The sequence below is a fragment of the Sphaerodactylus townsendi genome, linkage group LG11, assembly GCF_021028975.2.
Source record: "Sphaerodactylus townsendi isolate TG3544 linkage group LG11, MPM_Stown_v2.3, whole genome shotgun sequence".
NCBI lineage: Eukaryota > Metazoa > Chordata > Lepidosauria > Squamata > Sphaerodactylidae > Sphaerodactylus > Sphaerodactylus townsendi.
In genome coordinates, this window is record NC_059435.1 from 76470565 (window position 1) to 76492540 (window position 21976).

Genomic DNA, 21976 nt, shown 5'->3' on the forward strand with positions numbered 1-21976 from the left:
GTCACTAATTATTTGTGTGTGCCGAGAGGGGGTTACTAATTGGGTCTGCTTTTCCGTTAGAAATCCCATTAGGTCCAAAAATCATAAAGCCCTGTTGTTTCCTATGTGGCTGGTTAGCGAAGGTAGAAAACGGGATCATTCTCCCTGTTGGGCTGTTTTGAAAACATGTTTTAGAAATATGGTCAAGTTCCTTGTTTAAGGAAAGTATCCTCCTTTTGATTTCTAGAAACAAAATTAAGTATTTGAAAGCATTAAGTATTTGACAGGCAGTCAATTAGAGGAGAAGCAGTTGTTTCTGTGGGCAGTAGACGATAGGACTTGCTATAATGAGTTTAAATTATGGGCAGAAAGAGATCAGCTGGAAATTAGGAACTTTTTTTACAGTAAGAGTTTTTTACAGTAACAGAGAAATTATTAATGCCCCGCCCCCGGAATGCCCGACCACGCCCCCGTCGTGCCCCGCCCCGTCCCATTGGCGCTACGCCACTGTTTGAATCCCACCCCCATGGGAACCTGTTACTAAAATTTTTGGATCCCACCACTGGTTGTAAGTATCCAGTGTGGAAAAGGCCAACGAGGAGAGAAACCTGGTTTGGATCAAGTGCGCTGAGTGGCTGCGTTTAATTCTCTTGCAGGCTTCGATCTGGGCTGCCTTCAGCTATCCAATGAAAAAGTGAGGGATGTGGTCCTTCCCCAGTGGGCGAAAACCCCCGAAGATTTTATCCGCAAGCACAAACAAGCGCTGGTAATGAGGCGTGGGTGGCTGGGGATAGACATCAATCAACGCTTTATGCAGTTTCCCCAAAAACATATTGGGGCCGCTGCTTCAGTCAGTGGATCTGTTTTAATGAGGGGTGAATAAGAACATATCTCTCTTTGGAGCAGCAGTGGCGTAGGAGGTTAAGAGCAGGTGCACTCTGCTCTGGAGGAACCGGGTTTGATTCCCAGTTCCGCCGCCTGAGCTGTGGAGGCTTATCTGGGGAATTCAGATTAGCCTGTGCACTCCCACACATGCCAGCTGGGTGACCTTGGGCTAGTCACAGCTTCTCAGAGCTCTCTCAGCCCCACCTACCTCACAGGGTGTTTGTTGTGAGGGGGGAAGGGCAAGGAGATTGTCAGCCCCTTTGAGTCTCCTGCAGGAGAGAAAGGGGGGAGATAAATCCAAACTCTTCTTCTTTTTTGAGGGAGGCAGTGTTATTGAAGCAGCGGATTGACTCGGAGTAGACCACCTTGCAGGACGCAATGTAGACAAAAACTGACCGACACACAGTCACCAGTGCAGTTCTATTTATTGCTATCTACTGACAAAGTGCTTCGCCAGACCACAGGTGTTTGCAGGGACACATCACTCTGCTGTCTATGCTAACTATATACAAAAGTGTTGCCAATCAGGTGCCCTCACCTTATCAGGTTTGCACACGGTACAAGCTGTGCACTCGGTCCCAATCTGCACACGGCACCTGCTAGAAGGAGGGTTCAGCTGTCATTTAGATTTTGCTCATCTAAACATTCACACATGTTCTGACAGTGTTCACTACCCGTGTGTTTGTTGTTATTATTTGATTTTGTTTAATATCACAGCTGCCGGTTCTTTAGATGGTTGTTGGCCTTTCATAACAATTTCATTTTTTTAACAGTGTATTTGTTGGGGGCCGGGGGGGGTGGGGAGGCAGCATGGTATAGCTTAATCCCACCAGATCTTGGAAGCAGGGGTCAGTACTTGGGAGGGAGACCGTTGATGAAGACTCTGCAGAGGAAGGCAACGGCAAAACTCCTCCACTTCTCACTTGCCTTGAAAGCCCTGCGCTGAGGTCACCATCAGTCAGCTGTGACGTCGAAGACTTTCACGGCCGGGATCACTGGGGTGTTGTGGGGTCTCCGGCCTGTATGGCTGTGTTCCAGTAGCATTTCCTCCTGATGTTTCGCCTGCATCTGCGGCTGGCATCTTCAAAGGAAGATCTTCTGATGTATTTGAATTTTATGTTGTTCACCGCCCAGAGCCCTTCGGGGGTTGGGCGGTATATAAGTCTGAAAAATGAATGAATGCATGAATGCATGAATGCATGCTACTGGAACACGGCCATCCAGCCCGGAAACCCCACAACACCCCAGTCAGCCGTGACTTGAAGGCACTTTGCACACAAATTGAGGGGGTGGCCTGCCCTAAGTCTTTCTGACATCACATCTGCCTCTTGTCCTTGGTAGGAATCGGAGTATGTATCCGCCCATCTCCACGAATGGATTGATCTCATCTTCGGATACAAACAGAGGGGCCCAGCTGCTGTGGAGGCACTGAACGTCTTCTACTACTGCACCTACGAAGGTGAGCCTGTCACCGCTTGACCTTTCCACCACGTTAGGCTTTTACTGACACTCTGGGAAGGATATGTCTGGCCCAAAGTTACCCACAATGCTTCATGGGTGAGTCTGAATCTTATAGGGCCATGGTGGTGAACCTATGGCACTCCAGATGTTCATGGACTACAATTCCCATCAGCCCCTGCCAGCATGGCCAATTGGCCATGCTGGCAAAGGCTGATGGGATTTGTAGTCCATGAACATCTGGAGAGCCATAGGTTCACCACCACTGTTATAGGAGATGTTACTGATATACTTTTAGCTGCCTCAGGCTTCTAGAATAAAAGGTTGGTTCAAGTCCAGTAGTACTTTAGAAACAAACAAGTTTTTCAGGGTGTAAGAGTTTTCAAGATATCTGAAGAAGGGAGTTTGGACTCTTGAAAGCTTATATCCCAAAAATCTGGCAAAAGACATTTGAACTCTTGAAAACTTATGGTGTGAAAATCTGGCGAAGGGATCTTCGACTCTTGAAAGCTCAGTCTCCCAAAAAACTGACAAAGGAAATTTGGGCTCTTGAAAGCGAATATCCCGAAAATTCGGCGAAGGAAATTTTGACTCTTGAAAACTTACGATCAGAAAATCTGGCGAAAGGATCATTGACTCTTGAAAGCCAAAAATCTGTCACGGGAATTTGGGCTCTTGAAGCTTACATCCTGAAAATCTGACAAAGGAAATTTGGGCTCTTGAAAGCGAAGATCCCGAAAATTTGGCAAAGGAAATTTTGACTCTACGACCAGAAAATCTGGCGAAAGGATCATTGACTCTTGAAAGCTTATTGTCCAAAAATCTGTCACGGGAATTTGGGCTCTCGAAGCTTACATCCTGAAAATCTGGCAAATTTGGACTCTTGAAAACTTACATGAAAACTTTGCCAAGAACCTGGCAAAGAGAGCTTTGACTCCTGAAATCCCGTTTCCCCAGACCTCTGGTGGAGGGAGCTTGGACTCTTGAAAGTTTATGCCCCAAAAATCTGGCCCAGGGAGTTTGGACGAATAACCCCCGGCAGACCATTCCCTCATGCGAGAGGCTGCACAGAGAAGAATTAACAACAGAAGAGAAATAATTAGTAATCAAAGCAGCATGGAGAGGATCGATGTCCGTCTGACCTGACCTGGACTTCAGGCCTAAAAACTCCTATCACTCTTATACGTTCTTTCCCTTTTTGTTTTTAGGGGCGGTCGATTTGGACGCCATTGCTGACGAAACTGAGAGGAAAGCTTTGGAAGGCATCATCAGCAACTTTGGGCAGACCCCGTGCCAGCTCCTCAAGGTGAGGCCTGTTGGCTAGGCCGGCTGGCAGCGTTCCAGAACGAATCTCGAGCATTTCACATGCGAAGCAGCAGTGTCTGGTTCACGGACCAGATAGCCATTTGAGCCGCTGTAGTCCAGAGATGTTGTTTTATTCATTTATTATTATTATTATTATTATTATTATTATTATTATTATTATTATTATTATTATTATTATTATTATTATTATTATTATTAATTTAAAACATTTATTAGCTGCTTTTCTATCAATGTGGGGTAGTAAAGAGCAGAAGGACTTTAATCTGGAGAACTGGGTTCGATTCCCCACTCCTCCGCATGAGCGGCAACCTCGCCTTCTGTTCTCGCCTCTGTTTATATCTTTTAATTGACGGAGCCAGCAGTCTTCCCGTTTGGGGAGGGTTTTAAAAATGGGTTTTGCTGGGCGCCTTTGACTTCGACTTTAAATTTTGTACTAACCGCTGTTTTTAAAAGGGATTTAGTAATTTATTTGTATTGAAATTTAATTGTTTAGTTTTGATTGTGTTTAATTTTTTGTTCAAATTAATTGTTTGTTTAAATTTTTTGTTTAAATAATTTGTTTAAATTAATTGTTTAATTTATTATTGTGTTATGATTGTGATTTAATTTTGTTGTACACCGCCCAGAGCCCTTCGGGGATAGGGCGGTATACAAAACTAAACAATAAATAAATAAACAAACAAACAAATAAATAAATGAATAATCTGGATTTGGTTCCCCGCTCCTACACATGAAGCCTTGGGCCACTCACAGTTCTCTCCGAACTCTCTCGGCCCCATCAATCTCACAAGGTGTCTGTTGTGGGAAGAAAAAGGGAAGGAAGTTGTAAACCAATCTGGGCCAAGTTCATGTTTCTGTCGCAGCCTGCCCTCCGATGACCAGCCGCCATTAACAGCAGGTGCTTGGAGCAACAGCCGCAGAAGGCCATTGCTTTCACATCCTGCATGTGAGCTCCCAATGGTACCTGGTGGGCCACTGCGAGTAGCAGAGAGCTGGACTAGATGGACTCTGGTCTGATCCAGCTGGCTTGTTCTTATGTTCTTATTCTGTGTCCTTTCCCCTCACACCTCTCTAGGAGCCCCACCCAGCTCGCCTGTCGGCTGAAAACGCCGCCCGAAGGCTCGCTCGGTTGGACACTTCGTCCCCCAACGTGTTTGAGAACCTCAGTGAACTCAAATCCTTCTTTGTGGAGGTAAGGCCCTTTGGGGAGGGTGCCTGTTGCCACCCAGCTAACCCCTGCAAATATCATTGCCTGACATTTAGAGACAGTTTTCAGATATAAAGGCTGGAAACTTTTCAGGGCGGGGGGTGGGGGATAGAGAACAAAGGATGTGCCCAAGTCAGGCCCCAGAGCGAATTGCTTGCGAACGAATGATGTGTTTTATCACCCTCTGCTCCAGGGCATCAGTGATGGGATTCCTCTGGTGCAAGCCGTGGTCCCGAAGAACCAAGCGCACTCGTTCATGACTCAGGGATCTCCTGACATGCTGGTAAGTACCAGATATCTTACGGTGTTTTTTTTCCCCAGCCTCTGAAATGATAAAAGTGCTGGCAGAATGGTGGGGGAGCCCATTTGCTCCAGAGAGTGGCGAGTTCAGATTCTGCTTGCCTTTACACCTCCCCTTCAATGAGCTGACATCCCTTTTTCCCTCCTCTCCAGGTCACTGTCAGCGCCAACGGGCTGCTCGGGACGCACGGCTGGCTGCCCTATGACAAAAACATCTCCAATTATTTCAGCTTCACCAAAGACCCCACGGTCTCCAACTCCAAGTGAGTCCGCCAGCCCTTTCTGCCCCCACGCCACCCTCTGTCATCTTCTCTCTGCCCCATAGCAAAGCAGTCCAATCTTTTCCAAGCCTGCAGAACTCTGACACAGGGCGGTGGGTGCAGCCATGAAATGGCTGCTGCAGCAGGCGGAGCCAACCACAAAATGTCAGGCAGTGACGTTCTACAGGTGGAATAATAACTCTTCGGCATTTCGGGCCAAATCTCTGTTAAGCAGGGTGCCTTTCAAAATAAACATATTGTTTAGAACAGTGATGGCGAACCTTTTCGAGACCGAGTGCCCAAACTGCAACCCAAAACCCACTTATTTATCGCAAAGTGCCAACACGGCAGTTTAACCTGAATACTGAGATTTTAGTTTAGAAAAAATGGTTGGCTCCGATGCGCGCATTATTCAGGAGTAAGCTTAGTGGTAGTCGGTGGCTTTGTTTTGAAGCAACCGTGCAACGCTTTGAATGGGTGAATCACGACCCTAGGAGGGTTTACTCAGAAGCAAGCCCCATTGCCAGAAACCAAGCTTACTCTCAGGTAAAGGAGGCACCAACCGTCCCAGCCGAGTCCTACCTGTTCACCACGGTGCACGCATGTCATTCCCAGTGGCCCAGGCCAGCCTAGATTGCTGGTTGCTGGTTGGTTGAAGCAGAGCAGGTTAAAACTGAACCCGTCAAAGACGGAGATCTTCTGGCTGGGGCGGGAAGGAGGGGGTGGGGATTTCCAGCCGCCGATATGGGAGGGGGCTACATTGGCACCGGCCTCCTCTGTTCGTAGCCTGGGGGTCCACCTGGATTCGTCTCTTTCAATGGAGACCCAGGTGGCCCATGTAACCCGGGTATGGCGTTTTTCCATTCATTAGGCGCCAAGCTTCTCCGGGCGGCTGGCCCCTTCCTCTCTCAACCGGACCTGGCCACCGCGGGATCCACTTAACGGTCACCTCCAGACTGGATTATTGCAAATCGCTTCTACGCAGGCCTTCCTTAGCGCCTGATTCGAAATTAAAATTGGTCCAGAATGCGTGCGCACGCTTTGCTCACAGTGAGGTGCCGCCAGAGACCATATCTCGCCTGTGCCAGTCAGCTCTGCACTGGTTACCGATTGAATCTCGAATCGTTTTCAAGGTGTTGGTTTTGACCTTTAAAGGCCTTTGCGCGGCCTGGGACTCCTCACTTCCTACGGGACCGCCTTTTGCCCCATATGTCCTAAATCGGGCTCTCTGCGCCAGCAGAGGCAAATTTCACTGGTGATCCTGGCCCTCAATGATGCGGCTGGCCTCCACCGGCCAGAGCTCTTTACAGTTTCTGGCCCCCTGCCTGGTGGAACGCTTCTACCTCCAGCTGCCACACGCTGGCCCCGCGGGATCTTAATGAATTTCGCGGTGAGAGGGCCTGCAAGACGGAGCTGTCTCCGACCGGGCTCTTTGGGGAGTCCTCGGCCGCTGGATGCCCCCCCCTTTCTAAAATTTGTGGACCCTGCCGTTCCCCCTCCCTCTTCTTTCCTCCCCCCCTCTTTTCTTAGGGGACTACGAGTAGGACGCCATCGGTAATTTTGATAGATGCTGCATTTTAATGGGGGTAGATTTTAACATATAGAGCCATATTTAATAACTATTTAAAATTTGATTTTATTTGTGCTCTTATCTATTTGTTTGTTTGCCGCCCTGAGCCCTTCGGGGGAGGGCGGTTTATAAATATAAATATAAATAATAATAATAATAATAATAATAATAATAATAATAATAATAATAATAATAATAATAATAATCCCACTAGTAGTCGGTGCTCTAGGAGAAATCCCAAGAAATCTTGAAAAACATCTGGAAAGCCTAAACTTGGACAGAACATCAGTCCACATGCTGCAGAAAGCAGCACTTCTAGGAACTGCACACATTCTACGCAAATACCTCTAATATCCTAGGTCCTTGGGAAGGACTCGATATTCAGAGATGAATTCCAGACACTTGTGCTGTGTTGTTATGTGTATAATAATAATAATAATAATAATAGATATGTGTGTTGGGGGCGATTTTCGATTTTCTGGGGCCCCCCCACGACGAACTCTGTGTGTGCGTGCCCACAGAGAGGGCTCTGAGTGCCACCTCTGGCACGTGTGCCATAGGTTCGCCACCACTGGTTTAGAATATTTTCTTGCATATACACCGCTTACCTTAGTCATTTGGTAACGATCTTCATGCTGCTGTTGAAGCAACTTAAAAAAGAAAAGCTGCACAGCCAATCAGAAGCCCTACTGGGCAAAAGCCCTGCCTGGCCCCACCCACTTTCTATCCACCCGCTGCTCCACCAGTTGCATTGGCCGCATGTGGAGAATTGAATCAGGCTTAAGCCCACGTGGTGTAGTGATTAAGAGCAGATGGATCCTAATCTGGAGAACCGGGTTTGATTCCCCACTCCTCGACCTGAGTGGCAGAGGCTTATCTGGTGAACCAGATGTGTTTCCACACTCCTACATTCCTGCTTGGGACCTTGGGCTCATGGCTCTCTCTGAACTCTCTCAGTCCCACCTGCCTCACAAGGTGTCTGTTGTGGGGCGAGGAAGGGAAAGGAGCTTGTAAGCCACCTTGAGTCTCCTTACAGGAGAGAAAAGGGGTGGGGTATAAATCCAAACTCTTCTTCTTCTAAGGTTCTGGTGCTGACCTTCAAAGCCCTAACTAAACGGTCTTGGACCATTACACCTGCGAGAGCACCTCCCCCAATACACCCCCCAAAGAGTACTATGCTCAGCAAATAATAACTTTCTGGTGGCCATGGCCAAAAGGTTGTCTGGAGGTCCTCAGTGAAAGCCAGATCCTTTCTGGTGCTGGCCCCTGTCAGGTGAAATGCTCCGCAAATGAAGTCAAGAGGACTAATAAAAGGGAACTTTAGGACTAATAAAAGGAAACACTTCTTCACGCAACGTGTGATTGGTGTTTGGAATATGCAGCCACAGGAGGTGGTGATGGCCACTCACCTGGATAGCTTTAAAAAGGGCTTGGGCAGATTTATGGAGGAGAAGTCCATCTATGGCTACCAATCTTGATCCTCCTTGATCTGAGATTGCAAAGGCCTTAGCAGACCAGGTGCTCGGGAGCAACAGCAGCAGCAGAAGGCCATTGCTTTCACCTCCTGCACGTGAGCTCCCAAAGGCACCTGGGGGGCCACTGCGAGTAGCAGAGAGCTGGACTAGATGGACTCTGGTCTGATCCAGCAGGCTCGTTCTTATGTTCTTATGTTCAAGAGCCCTGCGGGATTTGTCACCATCTGCAGGGCCAGCAAGACAGAGTTGTCCCACCTGGCCTGGGGTTGAGGACAGCAGTGGTGTCTGTTCATCACAGCTGACTTCCCTTCCCTCTCCCTTTTTGGTTCTTTTAAGATCAATTAAATTGACTATCCCAAACATCTCTGGGTTTTGTTTTATTGTTAAGATGCCGGGACTGAATACTGAGCATGATTGTGTTTTATTTTACTGTACTGATATGAGAATGAATGTTGTAGACCCCTCTGAGCCTGTGTAACGGGGGAGGTGGCCTAATAATCAAATACCGTATATACTCATGTATAAGTCGACCCACATCTAAGTCAAGGCACCTAATTTTACCACAAAAAACTGGGAAAACTTATTGACTCGCGATTAAGTCGAGGGTGGGAAATGCACCAGCTACTGGTAAATGTCAAAAATAAATGTTTTTGGATATTTATTTCAAAGAAAAACAGTAAACTAGCTCTGTACGTGGAAAAGAGGGTCAACAAAAACAATATGGTCTCAACAATAACTTTAAAAGTACAAAAACGTTAGCTCTATCAGCAAGCAAGCTAAAACACAAGAGTTAAAATCCTTCAAAACTGAATTTTTGGTCAGGGGAGAAATGTTTATGTTAGCCATACCAACATTTCAGAGTATCTTTAGGAGACCCTCCTGATGATACCACCCAGGTTTGGTGAAGTTTGGTTCAGGGGGTCCAAAGTTATGGACACTCAAAATGTAGCCCCATCTACTATTAGCTCCCATTGGAAACAATGGGGATGGGGCACCCCCTTTGGGGGTCCATAACTTTGGACCCCCTGAACCAAACTTTACCAAACTTGAGTGGTATCATCAGGAGAGTATCTTGAAAAATCCCTGAAATTGTGGTGCTGCTAGCTTAAAAACTGCACCCCCTGGTGTCCGACAAAATAAAAACCCTAAAATATTTTTAAAAATACACCTGACTCGCGTATAAGTTGAGGGGGGCTTTTTCAGCACAAAAAATGTGCTGAAAAATTCGACTTATATGCGAGTATATATGGTACATAAATAACTAAATAAAACCACTTGGCGGGTGTCCTGGTGCCCTTGGGCACCCTGTGGAGGAACCCTGCCTTAACTGAAGCAATTTTTCTTTCTTCCTTGTTCACTTGTGCCAGGACCAAGCGCTACTTGTCTGGCCCCTTTGCGCCAGGGGTTGACTTGTCCTTCAAGACCCTCGCTGTCTCTCATGACGGGAAGCTCCTCTTCAGTGGGGGGCACTGGGATAACAGCTTGCGCGTCACCTCCCTGAGCAAAGGGAAAGTTGTCGGGCACATCAACAGGCACATAGGTAAGTGTGGGAAACAGAGTTGCTGGAAGGAATGGTGCAAGGTAATCAAGGCAGGTGTACAACAGGTATAGACCAAAGTAATTACACAAATGCTTACTTATACTCACAAAATGAGTAATATTTAAACCAATGATGAATTGGAATACAATTCTGTCTTTGTTTTCTCGGTAACAACTTAAAACAGTGTTTCCCAACCTTTTCGAGGTCAGGGTACCCTTGACCTCACTCTTCATATCTCACGGTACCCCTGCTGCCACCCTCCACCTTCCCCTCCCATTGCCCCTGCTTGCCACACACCCCACCTTCCCCTCCCAGGGTGAAGGGAAGCACTGGGGGTGGGGGTGGCTGCTGACCTTGTGGCAGGCCCTGCCCCATGGGCCAGCTCCGTGTCCTTGCTGGCGCCGGTGGGAGACACCACAAAAATGAGGGGGGGCGGTAGTGTTGCCACGGTACCCCTGGGACATGCTCACAGCACCCCAGGGTACCACGGTACCCTGGTTGAGAATGGCTGACTTAAAATATTATTAATCTAGTTCAACAGGTGGGCTATTTGGCTATAAAACCTCCGGATTTGGTTGTTATTTCAATTCTTCTTTTTCAAGCCGTTCTGTAAAGTACAAAATCAAGTATCAATATATATTCAAATACATATATCTCACTTATTTTTGGTTTTCAAAATAAAAGCCCAATCCCATAAACACGTACATAGTTTCTGTAAGGTTTATCTTTCTATATTAATAATATTTTGAGTTGTTGCCGAGAAATTGTAGAGATGCCGAGATGCCGCAGGCACTGTCCTCTGAGATGGATGTTGGTCTGCCAACGGGCGGATTCGTGTTTGGCGATTTGTGGGTCTAGCATTTGTCTTTTGTTCTTTTAGATGTCATCACTTGCCTGGCCTTAGACCTCTGCGGAATCTACCTCATTTCTGGATCACGGGATACCACCTGCATGGTATGGCAGGTCCTCCAACAGGTGAGGCTGAAAGGGTACATTGACTCCTCTGTGACAGGGTGCAGAGCATTGCAGGGATGTACCCCGCGCCTGCCCCACCCCCCAGGCGCTGTCTTAGAAATGCTGACTTAGAAATCTTAGAAAAAGGCAAACTCTATGCTGGGGATCATTAGGAAAGGAGTTGATAATAAAACTGCAAAGATTGTCATGCCCTTAGATGAAGCCGTGGTGCGACCGCACTTGGAGTCCTGTGTTTAGTTCTGGTCGCCACATCTCAAAAAGGATATCGAAGGGATAGAAAAAGTGCAGAGAAGGGCAACGAGGATGATTGAAGGATTGGAGCACCTTCCTTATGAGGAGAGGCTGCGGCGTTTGGGACTCTTTAGTTTGGAGAGGAGACGTCTGAGGGGGGATAGGATTGAAGGCTATCAAATTATGCCTGGGGTAGAAAATGTTGACAGAGAGAAATTTTTCTCTCTCACACACAATACTAGAACCAGGGGGCATCCATTGAAAATGCTGGGGGGAAGAATTAGGACTAATAAAAGGAAACACTTCTTCACGCAACGTGTGATTGGTGTTTGGAATGTGCTGCCACAGGAGGTGGTGATGGCCACTCACCTGGATAGCTTTAAAAGGGGCTTGGACAGATTTATGGAGGAGAAGTCGATCTATGGCTACCAATCTTGACCCTCCTTGATCTCAGATTGCAAATGCCTTAGCAGACCAGGTGCTCGGGAGCAGCAGCCGCAGAAGGCCATTGCTTTCACATCCTGCCTGTGAGCTCCCAAAGGCATCTGGTGGGCCACTGTGAGTAGCAGTGAGCTGGACTAGATGGACTCTGGTCTGATCCAGCTGGCTTGTTCTTATGTTCTTGTGCTGACTCCTCGGCAAAGAAATGTGGCTGTCCCGAAATTCTACCCCTGACCTGTTTCCTTTCCCTGTGCCAGGGTGGTTTCTCTTGTGGCCTGGTGCCCAAGCCTGTCCAGGTTCTCTACGGGCATGATGATGAAGTCACATGTGTTGCCGTGAGCACCGAGTTGGACATGGCCGTGTCGGGGTCAAAGGTAAGATGGGGCTGTGTTTACGAGTGCTTTCAGAATGCTCAGAAGAGCTTGAACCATTCTCCTCTCCCACTCAAAAGGGGAGTTACATTGCTGCTCTTCTATCTTCCGTTTGCTCACCCATCCCCGGGAGCATCCTTGTTGGTCCAGCCCCAACCTAAAAGCCTCCTCCCCCCCCCCACCAGGACGGCACCATCATCATCCACACCATCCGCCAAGGGCAGTTCATGAAGTCGCTCCGGCCTCCCTGCGAGAGTTCCCTGCCCATCACTGTCTCCAGCCTCACCGTGGGCCAAGAGGGCCAGATCGTGGTCCATACCACCGTGGAGGGAAGGGCCTCCTTGAAGGTGAGGGCTGCACAAGATGTTGATTGCCGGGGAGGAAATGGCAAAATGGCCTCCGCATAATTGTTCCTCCAAATTCAATGAGAATTCAAAGTTCAAAGACCTTTACTAGGCATTAAAACATAGCAGAACTAAGTAATCCAAATACAGTTTAACGAGATAAAACAGGTACTCCTGTTTCAAAAGTGCATACTTCAGAGCGAAAGAGGAACCCAGGAAATTATTTCGTAATAGTGAGCAAGAATTTGGCCACTATGTCCAGTTGCTTGGGATTCTCTGTATTCAGAAGATAGTTCAATTTAAGATTAAAAAGGCTTGGATGGACCAGTAAGGGATCCCCTAAAAACAGGTTTGGTCTAAAATCGTTAAATTTTGGACAGACTAATAAAATGTGCTCCAATGACTCCTCAGAGGTTTGACAGTATTCACAGGTACGCTTTTGCTGTGAAGGTACCGTGAATCTCTCTGGGGAAAAGGTTAGTGGAAATGTGTTGGTTCTCGCTCTGGTAAATGGCCACCTCAACTTAGGGTCAGACAAGATGTTTAAGTATGCAGCTGTCCTGCATTTCCCGGGCATGATGTTAAAATGGAGGGGAGAGAACAAGCTCCTTGCTTTACTAACTAGATGTTGGTGTTCCTGATCGAATAGCCGTACCTTGATACAATGTTGTATCTCGCTAGGAGAAAGCATAAGGAGCTGGTCCCAAGAAAGACCCAGGGAGGAAATCTTTGATTTGATATGAGCCCACCAGGTAGAAGATTGAAGTTCGTGGAGGGTGCAATAAATGAGACTATTAGGGTTATTAAGGAAACATAACCGAATCCAAAATTTAAAGGTGGCCCACCATGCTTTTGTTTCCAAGAGGTGTAGTCCTGCCTCGAGGCAGAGGGCAGCGTAGGGTACGCAATGGGGGACCCCGAAAAGCTTATATAAAAATTTAGATTGTATTCGCTCCAACGATATATGCCAGGCTTCGATCCATAGGGAAACCCCGTAGAGAAGTTGTTGGGACCCCTTGGCATTACAATGAGAGTTCATGGGAAGCTATGGATCTCCTTCCTTGAGAGCAGCCCTGCTGGACCAGACTGTAGTCCATCTTCTAGTCCAGCATCCTGATTCAGGCAGTGGCCAAGCGGTTGCCCGGGAAACCTGACAACAGGAACCTTCACTCAGGAATGCTAAAGAAAGCCAATGCAATCCTGGGATGCATCTATAATAGTGTCTACATCGAGGGAAGTAATTGTACCACTCTACTCTGCATTGCTCAGACCTCACCTAGAGTACTGTGTTCAGTTCTGGGCACCGCAATTTAAGAAGGATATTGACAAGCTGGAACGGGTCCAGAGGAGGGCGACCAAAAATGGTAAAAGGTTCGGAATCCATGCCCTACGAAGAGAGACTTAGGGAGCTGGGGATGTTTAGATTGGCAAAGAGAAGGTTGAGGGGGGACACGATAGCTCTGTTTAAATATTTGAAGGGACGTCATGTCGAAGAGGGAGCGAGCTTGTTTTCTGCTGCCACAGAGACTAGGACACGGAGTAATGGGTTCAAGGTGCAGGAAAAGAGATTCCAACATTAGAAAGAACTTTCTGACAGTCAGGGCTGTTCGACAGTGGAATTCACTGCCTCAAAGAGTAGTAGAGTCTCCTCCTTTGGAAGTTTTTAAACAGGCTGGATGAACATTTGTCAGGAGTGCTTGGATTATGTGTTCCTGCATGGCAGGGGGTTGGACTTGATGGCCCCTGGGGTCTCTTCCAACTCTATGATTCTACGTGAGGGATTTTTCCATGTCTGTCAATAAACATCTGGGGGCCTATTTTGCCTGAACCTCTTGTTTCTGAATAAGGACTTGGCTATATAGGGTCCCTAACATCATCGGGACCCATTATGCTCTTCTGGGAGGGTTGCATATGGGTTTCGTGGGATATTGTTTTAGAATGTAATTGTTTTAACTTATATATATGTTTATATACATGATATTATACTGTTCACCACCCTGAGCCCTTCGGGGATAGGGCAGTATATTAAATCAAATGATTGATGGATGGATGGATGGATGGATGGATGGATGGATGGATGGATGGATGGATGGATGGATGGATGGATGGATGGATGGATGGATGGATGGATGGATGGATGGATGGATGGATGGATGGATGGATGGATGGATGGATGGATGGACGGATGGATGGATGGATGGATGGATGGATGGATGGATGGATGGATGGATGGATGGATTGATGGATGGATGGATGGATGGATGGATGGATGGATGGATGGATGGATGGATGGATGGATGGATGGATGGATGGATGGATGGATGGATGGATGGATGGATGGATGGATGGATGGATGGATGGATGGATGGATGGATGGATGGATGGATGGATGGATGGATGGATGGATGGATGGATGGATGGATGGATGGATGGATGGATGGATGGATGGATGGATGGATGGATGGATGGATGGATGGATGGATGGATGGATGGATGGGACCATAAAGTATCCGAGGCCCTTGAGAGTGCTCGTAGCCCTCCCCACAAGCAACGTGAAACTAACCCCCCGCCTCTTCTTTCTTGAAGGACAAGTTTGCCCTGCACTTGTACTCGGTCAACGGCAAGCACCTGTCTTCTGTCCCATTGGATGAGGAGGTCACCGCCATGTGCATCTCTGGGGAGTTTGTGGTGCTGGGGACCATCCAGTGTTCACTGCAGATCCGGGAGCTTTGGAGGTAAAAGTCGCTGCCCCGTGATTCTGCGACTGCACCCCACATCCCCTCCCCAGGCGAAGTCGGCCTTGTTTCCATCTTCTTTGCGTGCTGAGAAACCAAAGTATGGTTGGTTTTGGTGGGTTTTCCGGGCTGTGGTCTGGTGGATCTTGTTCCTAATGTTTCGCCTGCATCTGTGGCTGGCATCTTCAGAGGTGTATCACAGAGGGAAGTCTGTTACACACAATGTTAACGCTGTGAACAGACTTCCCTCCCAAATGCCTTAGCAGACCAGGTACTCGGGAGCAGCAGCCGCAGAAGGCCATTGCTTTCACCTCCTGCAGGTGAGCTCCCAAAGGCACCTGGTGGGCCACTGCGAGTAGCAGAGAGCTGGACTAGATGGACTCTGGTCTGATCCAGCTGGCTTGTTCTTATGTTCTTATGATACACCCCTGAAGATGCCAGCCACAGATGCAGATGAAAAGTTAGGAACAAGATCCACCAGACCACGGCCACATAGCCTGGAAAACCCACCAGAACCAGTTGAATCCAGCCGTGAAAGCCTTCGACAATACATCAAAGTATGGTTGTTATAGCCTCCACACACATTTCATCAAAGTGGGTCCCAGCAACTGTGTTTGGGTGGGGGGTGTTTCAGTGCTTGCTTCACTATTCCCTAAAAGAAGAGCTTCTGTTGCATGTGATGGAGCAGGCCTCCTGTCTTACCACCCCCGTTCTCGGACTTGGGGGCGGTTCTCGTTTTCACCGGGATCCCCCTTTGCTGCCATTTCAGCCTCCGAGCGGCCGTTTCCCCTTTGGCCATGAAGGTCCCCATCCACAGCGTCTCGGTGACTAAGGAGATGAGCCACATCTTGGTGGGTCTGGAGGATGGGAAGCTGATTGTGGTGGGAGCAGGGCAGCCGTCTGAGGTAAGCTGCAAGCATTCCACCGTTTCTCCCACGCTAAGATCATCTGCGGGAGGAGCGGGGTCCAAAGGGACACATCGAGTCTCAGAGGTGGGATCCAGCAGGTTCTCACAAGTTCCCGAGAGTAGGTTACTAATTATTTGTGTGTGCCGAGAGGGGGTTACTAATTGGTGATTTGGCCACGTGATTTTTGCCTTAGTTACACCCCTCCTCTCAGCAGTAGCTCGCAGAACTTGAAGCAGTCTAGCAGGAGGTGCACCAGCATGCGTGGCAGCCTGCGCCTGCGTGCATTCGTTTCCCGCCCAAGGAGCGGCGCAGCGGCTGCGTCCTTGCCACAGCCCCGCCCAGGAATGCCCCGCCCCCGTCGTGCCCCAGCCACGCCCCCGTCGTGCCCCGGCCACCCCCGTTGGCATTACGCCACAGTTTGAATCCCACCACCATGGGAACCTGTAACTAAAATTTTTGGATCCCACCACTGTCGAGTCTGTCATTAAAAACTGGCTTGAAAAGCAAAAGGTAGCAAGTGGCACCCGCACGGGCAGCCATCTTGGCCTGAAGTCCACAAATGCAGTTAAGTTGTCTGCACTGCTGTGCTAAGCAACATCAAGGGAAGAAAATTAAGAGTTTGGTTTTATAGTCTGCTGTTTCTCTCCTGTAAGGAGAGTCGAGGCGGCTTACGAACCTCTTTCCCTTCCTCTCCCCACAACAGACACCTCGTGAGGCAGGTGGGGCTGAGAGAGTTCAGAGAGAACTGTGACTAGCCCAAGGTCTCCCAGCAGGAATGCAGGAGTGGGGAAACACATCTGTTTCACCAGATAAGCCTCCGCCACTCGTGTGGAGGAGCAGGGACTCAACCCCTGTTCTCCAGATTAGAAGCCACCTGGTCTTACCCATGACACCACGCTGGTTCTCCTTAGAGACCAACAAGGTTTTCAGTGTATCAGCTGTCAACGCTCCCTTTGAGACTTTTGAAAGTTCATTCCTCCACAATCTCCGAGCTGCTCTTGGGCTCGAATCTAGCTGTTCTGCTGATCAGCCCAGCTGCCCTCTGAAACATTCCCAGGAAACTGACTTGCCTTTGGTGGTTTCTTTCCCTCCCTGCAGGTGAGGCCAGGCCAATTCCACAGGCGGCTCTGGCGGTCGACGCGGCGCATCTCCCAGGTATCATCCGGCGAGACAGAATACAACCCGATGGAGTCCAAATAGCTGCCCTGGCTCAGATGTCCGCCTTCCAGTTGCTTTGCGCCTGCAGCAGAGGGACCCAAGATCTCTCCGGCCTCGTCTGCTGGGGGTGTCTTCAGCCACTTCCCCGCTAGCGGCCTGCTGTCGACGGCCTCTTTGCGCAGCCCTTGGTTTTGTAGCCATGGAAATTGCCTCCGGGATCGCTATGCAGACTGGAGGCCCGTCCCCTCTCACACAGGGCTCCGAGGGTGGGTGCGCGCAGGACAATCTCCGGAGGGGGGGCTCTCGAGAGTCCACCCAACCGGTTCCCTCCCTGTATCTTGATTACTGTTGTTATTATTATTATTATTTGATTCCTGTGGAGCTTGAAGTGGCAAATGTTTGTATCCGTCATCTTACACTGGAAAGAGAGAAAGAGGATGAAGAAGGAACGGGAGGGCGTGGACTTTCACCGCCGCCCACTGCCCAGCAGGAAACAAAATGCAATAGATGCACGCCAGCCTCGAGACGGCGGACTGGTCTTCCTCCAGTGGCCTTAAGCAGACCCTTTTCTTGCACTACGTAGAAAAACTGCGCTGGAACCAAGGACTGCGGCGTATCGTTTGCCCCAGCGGTCGGGGGAAACCAGTCTGCTGACTTGGAGGAAGCTTTAACAGCGAGCTGAAAAGGGAAACTATCGCAGGCTGTTCTTCTCCAGTTGGAAGCACTCAGTGGTGAAGGGGAACCTAATCTGTGCCAGGCAGACGATATTAGCAAGGCAGCCAACCATGCAAGCAAGCGAGAAAGCAAAGGGGTGGGGTGAATAGGCAGGCGTGCCCTATCTTGTTGGGTTGTTTTCCCCTCAGTTTCTGCAGGGATTGGGTTACTTATAGGTGACTTTGGGGGGGATTTGACTTTATGGGGAGGAGTATCAGGCACAGTCTGTGAGTATCGGGCACAGTCTGTGAGTATCGGGCACAGATTCTGGTCCTCTGCGCAACTTCACCAGCAATAAGCCCCTGCCTCTTGATAGCCTTGTGTCTTCACGCGACCCTAGCAAGCCTTCCGCTCTATCTTGAGGAGAGGGCCTGCGTAAGATTTTGTGCAATCTCAGCGAGAGAGGCCTGCTCTCCGCCTGCCTCGCTTCCCGGCCCTGCAAAGCGCAGCGCTGCCTTTTTGGACGAGGGCGACTCCCTGCCTGTTATCCCAGTTGAAGCAAAGCAGGTCGGGAGTTTTTAAAAAGCTTTGAGGGAGCCAGTGTAGCTGCTGTCTCGGACAGGGTCTCTCGGTGGAATCCGCAGCAAAGGGCTCGGTCACGCTCCGTGGTACGTCCGAGAGCGGGCCGTGCGTTGCTGTCCGTCCGGTTCCCTTTTAAGCACTTTTTTGATAACCAAAACTGCTCAGCGTTGAAAGTGAAATAAAGATTGTGGTTCAGAAGAGACGTTTGATGCATCGCAACTCTCAACACGAGGCGTGGCAGGTCTTTTCCCAGCAGGTGTGACAAAGAAAGCGGTTATGGAACCGGTGGCGACTTTCTGCTTTCTCTTCTCCAGCCTTCCCTGGATATCAGTTGGGGTTGGTCCGGGTAGACCAGTGGTGGCGAACCTTTGGCATTCCAGATGTTACGGACTACAGTTCCCAATTGGGAATACAGTTCCCAATTGGCCATGCTGGTAGGGGCTGATGGGAATTGTAGTCCATAACATCTGGAGTGCCAAAGGTTCGCCACCACAGAGGTAGACTGTCGGGGTGGAAGCGGGAAGGGGAAAGGAATGCTTGGTGGGGTAAAACAAGAACCGGGTTGTCCCTGAAATGGAGAACTTTGCCTCGGTCTACTGAAACGTCATCGGGTGGCTTCACACATGCAAATAGCCCAGAGCCGGTGTGTTTTGGGGGCCAACTTTGAGAAATGAATCAGGAGTTTGGCGAGAATTTCTGTCAGTTCCAGCGGAACATAGTCATGACATTGGTGAAAATCATGGTTCAGTGATAATGGGGTTGCGTGGACTTTGAGCGGTAGCCGTAACGGTGGCTTAGTTCTGGGAGGAGGAGGATCCGGGCCTTACTTTTTCTCCCCCCTCCTGCCACTCAGCTGACTAATGAATAGCTGGCTTTGTTTCATTCTTGTAATCATGCAGGTTTGCAAAGTCCAGAGCAGTCCTGGATTGGGAGGGGCGGGGAGGTGTTTCCTGCAGAATCAGGTGTGAGTGTTCTCCTTGGCCCCTAGACCATAGGTGTCAAACTCGTGGCCCTCCAGATGTTACGGACTACAGTTCCCATCATCCCCGCCAGCATCCATGACATCTGGAGGGCCGTGAGTTTGACACCTGTGCCCTAGACTGATTATTGTAACTTCCAGGCACCCGAAATGGTCCAAGAGACTGAACTGGGTTGGAGGCTACACATCAAAAGGTCCCCTCTCACTTCCCAAATTCAGAGGTGTAGCGAGGGAAAATGGCGCCCGGGGCAACACCTGCTTGGCCACGCCCCCTGCAAGCCCCCCGTGTCTCCCACACCCACACCCCACTTAACTTAGGTGACAGCTGTCCTGAGCAGCCTGGGGGGGGTGGAGCCGAGGGGGGAAGGAGGTGTGGCGTGGGGGTGATTGTCCGCCTCCCACAGGACCAAACGCCTGGAGCATATGTCCCCATATGACCCCCCCATATGACTCTGCCTCTGCCCACATTTGGTCGGGCTGCCCACTCTAACTTCCTACAATGCAAGGACTTTGGATCTTTCCTTCACACGTGATTCACCCTGAACCAAAGTAGTAGTGAGCCTTGAAAAGAAGGGGGGTTATTCGGCAGGTCAGCCTCCAAACCTTAAGGTCTTGGTTCTGTCTCTCTGGGTGTACGGGACACACTGATTCCATAAGATTGCAGACGTTTTGAAGAGAAGGATCTCCCCCGGATCCCAAATCCGAGCCCCCCGGTTCTGTCTCCCATGTAGCTCCTTTGTCACCTTATATCATGTGTCCGTCCTCCTCACAGCATAGAGAACGTTCTGCCACTACAGTTTCACGTAGAAAACCCCTGGTTCTGTCGGATACCTTTGACTCGCTTCCTTGGGAAAGCAGCCAATGCTTCATGCTCCAACTCTGGACTGTTCCTAAGCCATGTGGGTGGCCTCCTCCCCGATTTCTGTTCTGTTGGGGGACGGGGAGGGTTGCTAATGCGACGAACGTGAATTCGAGAATCTGCAGACTCGGTTGTTTGCCCTTCCGTTCCATTGCTGTGACGAAGCACCGTGGGTTCTCTCGCCCGAGCTCAGAAGGCTGGAAATATAAAAGGGACGTCTTCTTCCAAACATGGCTTTCGCAGGGAAAAGGAAGGCTTTAAGGCCCACTGGGAGGAGCGCACTGGCTTTATATGTGCGAAGCATGGCCCTGTGAAGCTTGAAACTCTGTAGGAGAAGACATTATGCACTGGAATGTTGACTACTGAAGGTTTTGGCAAGGAGAGTCTCTCTCGCCCTTTCTTGGGACCAACTCACTCCTCTGTGTCCCTCTATGGATGCTGGAACTACTTGTACTCAGACAATAGATATGCCACTCTCCTTTCTTTTGCTAATGAGAAGGTCCAGGTTCTCAAAGCAATGACCTCTGACCCTACCCCCATTCCCAAAAGCAAATCCTTGGTGAAGACCAAGTTTCAAAAACACCAAGTGCAATATTGGCATTTTGCAGGAAAAAAGATGATACTCTTTTCTGCCTGTCCTGTTGTATCATCGTTTTCTGTGTACATAATAATATATAAGCGGGTTTTGTACCTTTTATGAATGTTGATCCAATGTTTTCTACTGTTTTGTATTTTATTGGGGGGGAGAGTTACTTTGAGCTTTTTTGGGACTTCGGTGGGCTTTTGAGAGAGCACCCAGGTCTCCCTGTGGATTTGTCCATCGTTCAGGGTGAGCGTCCTGGGGAGGGGCAAAATCTTCTTGGCTTCCTCCTCTTTATTTTGTCTTGGACAAGGGTCTGCAAGCTGCGGCTCTCCAGATGTTCATGGACTACAAATCCCATCAGCCCCTGCCAGCATGGCCAATTGGTCATGCTGGCAGGGGCTGATGGGAATTGTAGTCCATGAATATCTGGAGAGCCGCAGCTTGCAGACCTCCGGTCTTGGGTTTGCGAGGATCAAGTAGGCTCGAGAGAGATTTGCAGCTTAGTGGTGGATGCTTCTGAATTACTGGACGCGTTCTTTGGGGGATCCCGATTGGAAGAGGGCAGCTGCCGGCAGCCACCCGAAAGGAGACTTGATCGCATGTCGATGTATGCAGTGCAATCCAAGGTAGACAGCGCCTGCAACGAGTTTGGAGAGAAGTGGGAAACCAAAGCTAAGAGCCAGGTTAGGATTCTCTTCTCAGACTTTATTTTTTCCCCCGTTTGAAAACAGACAGGTGTTGACACAGGAGAAGTTCCAGAAAGGTATTCACACCTGCTGCCGCTTTGAATACCACTAAGAATTGTGCCCCTTTGGTGCCCCAGCTTCACATTGTTTCTACATGTTGAGAGGGAAGGCAAAATTGCATCTTCCCCTAAGGACTGTTCGTCAAGGTGCTCTCTGTGCTGTCGCAAATTCCAACCTCTTCTTTTGCTGGATGATTTCCTTGCGACTGTGGGATTGCAAAGGGACCAAACGAGGGGGCGGCTTGTGCCTCACCCTTTGACCGAAGGCGGGCCAGAAAGCTAGTCAGCAAGAACAGAAAGGGACAAGACATAGTGTGCACAGTTCCTCTTTATGGGGCTGCACAGGGGGCTTCACACAAATCGTTTGTTACAGATTTGTACAACTCTTAGCAAACTGAGCCTGAACTGAGT

At 49.2% G+C, this 21976-nt stretch overlaps 1 protein-coding gene across 1 annotated transcript in view; it reads left to right on the plus strand.

The window, feature by feature from the left end:
- The window catches only part of NBEAL2 (neurobeachin like 2), a 149787-nt gene extending 131190 nt beyond the window's left edge, over positions 1–18597 (plus strand). Inside the window, exons 46-58 of the mRNA XM_048510517.1 lie at positions 636–745; positions 2206–2323; positions 3531–3628; positions 4724–4840; positions 5049–5138; positions 5309–5418; positions 9828–10000; positions 10881–10975; positions 11905–12021; positions 12204–12365; positions 14949–15097; positions 15867–16002; positions 17104–18597. Of these exons, the coding sequence (XP_048366474.1) occupies positions 636–745; positions 2206–2323; positions 3531–3628; positions 4724–4840; positions 5049–5138; positions 5309–5418; positions 9828–10000; positions 10881–10975; positions 11905–12021; positions 12204–12365; positions 14949–15097; positions 15867–16002; positions 17104–17205 (1577 nt within the window). The 3' untranslated portion in view covers positions 17206–18597. The remainder of the gene's footprint in view (positions 1–635; positions 746–2205; positions 2324–3530; positions 3629–4723; positions 4841–5048; positions 5139–5308; positions 5419–9827; positions 10001–10880; positions 10976–11904; positions 12022–12203; positions 12366–14948; positions 15098–15866; positions 16003–17103) is intronic.
- The last annotated feature ends 3379 nt before the right edge of the window (positions 18598–21976 follow it).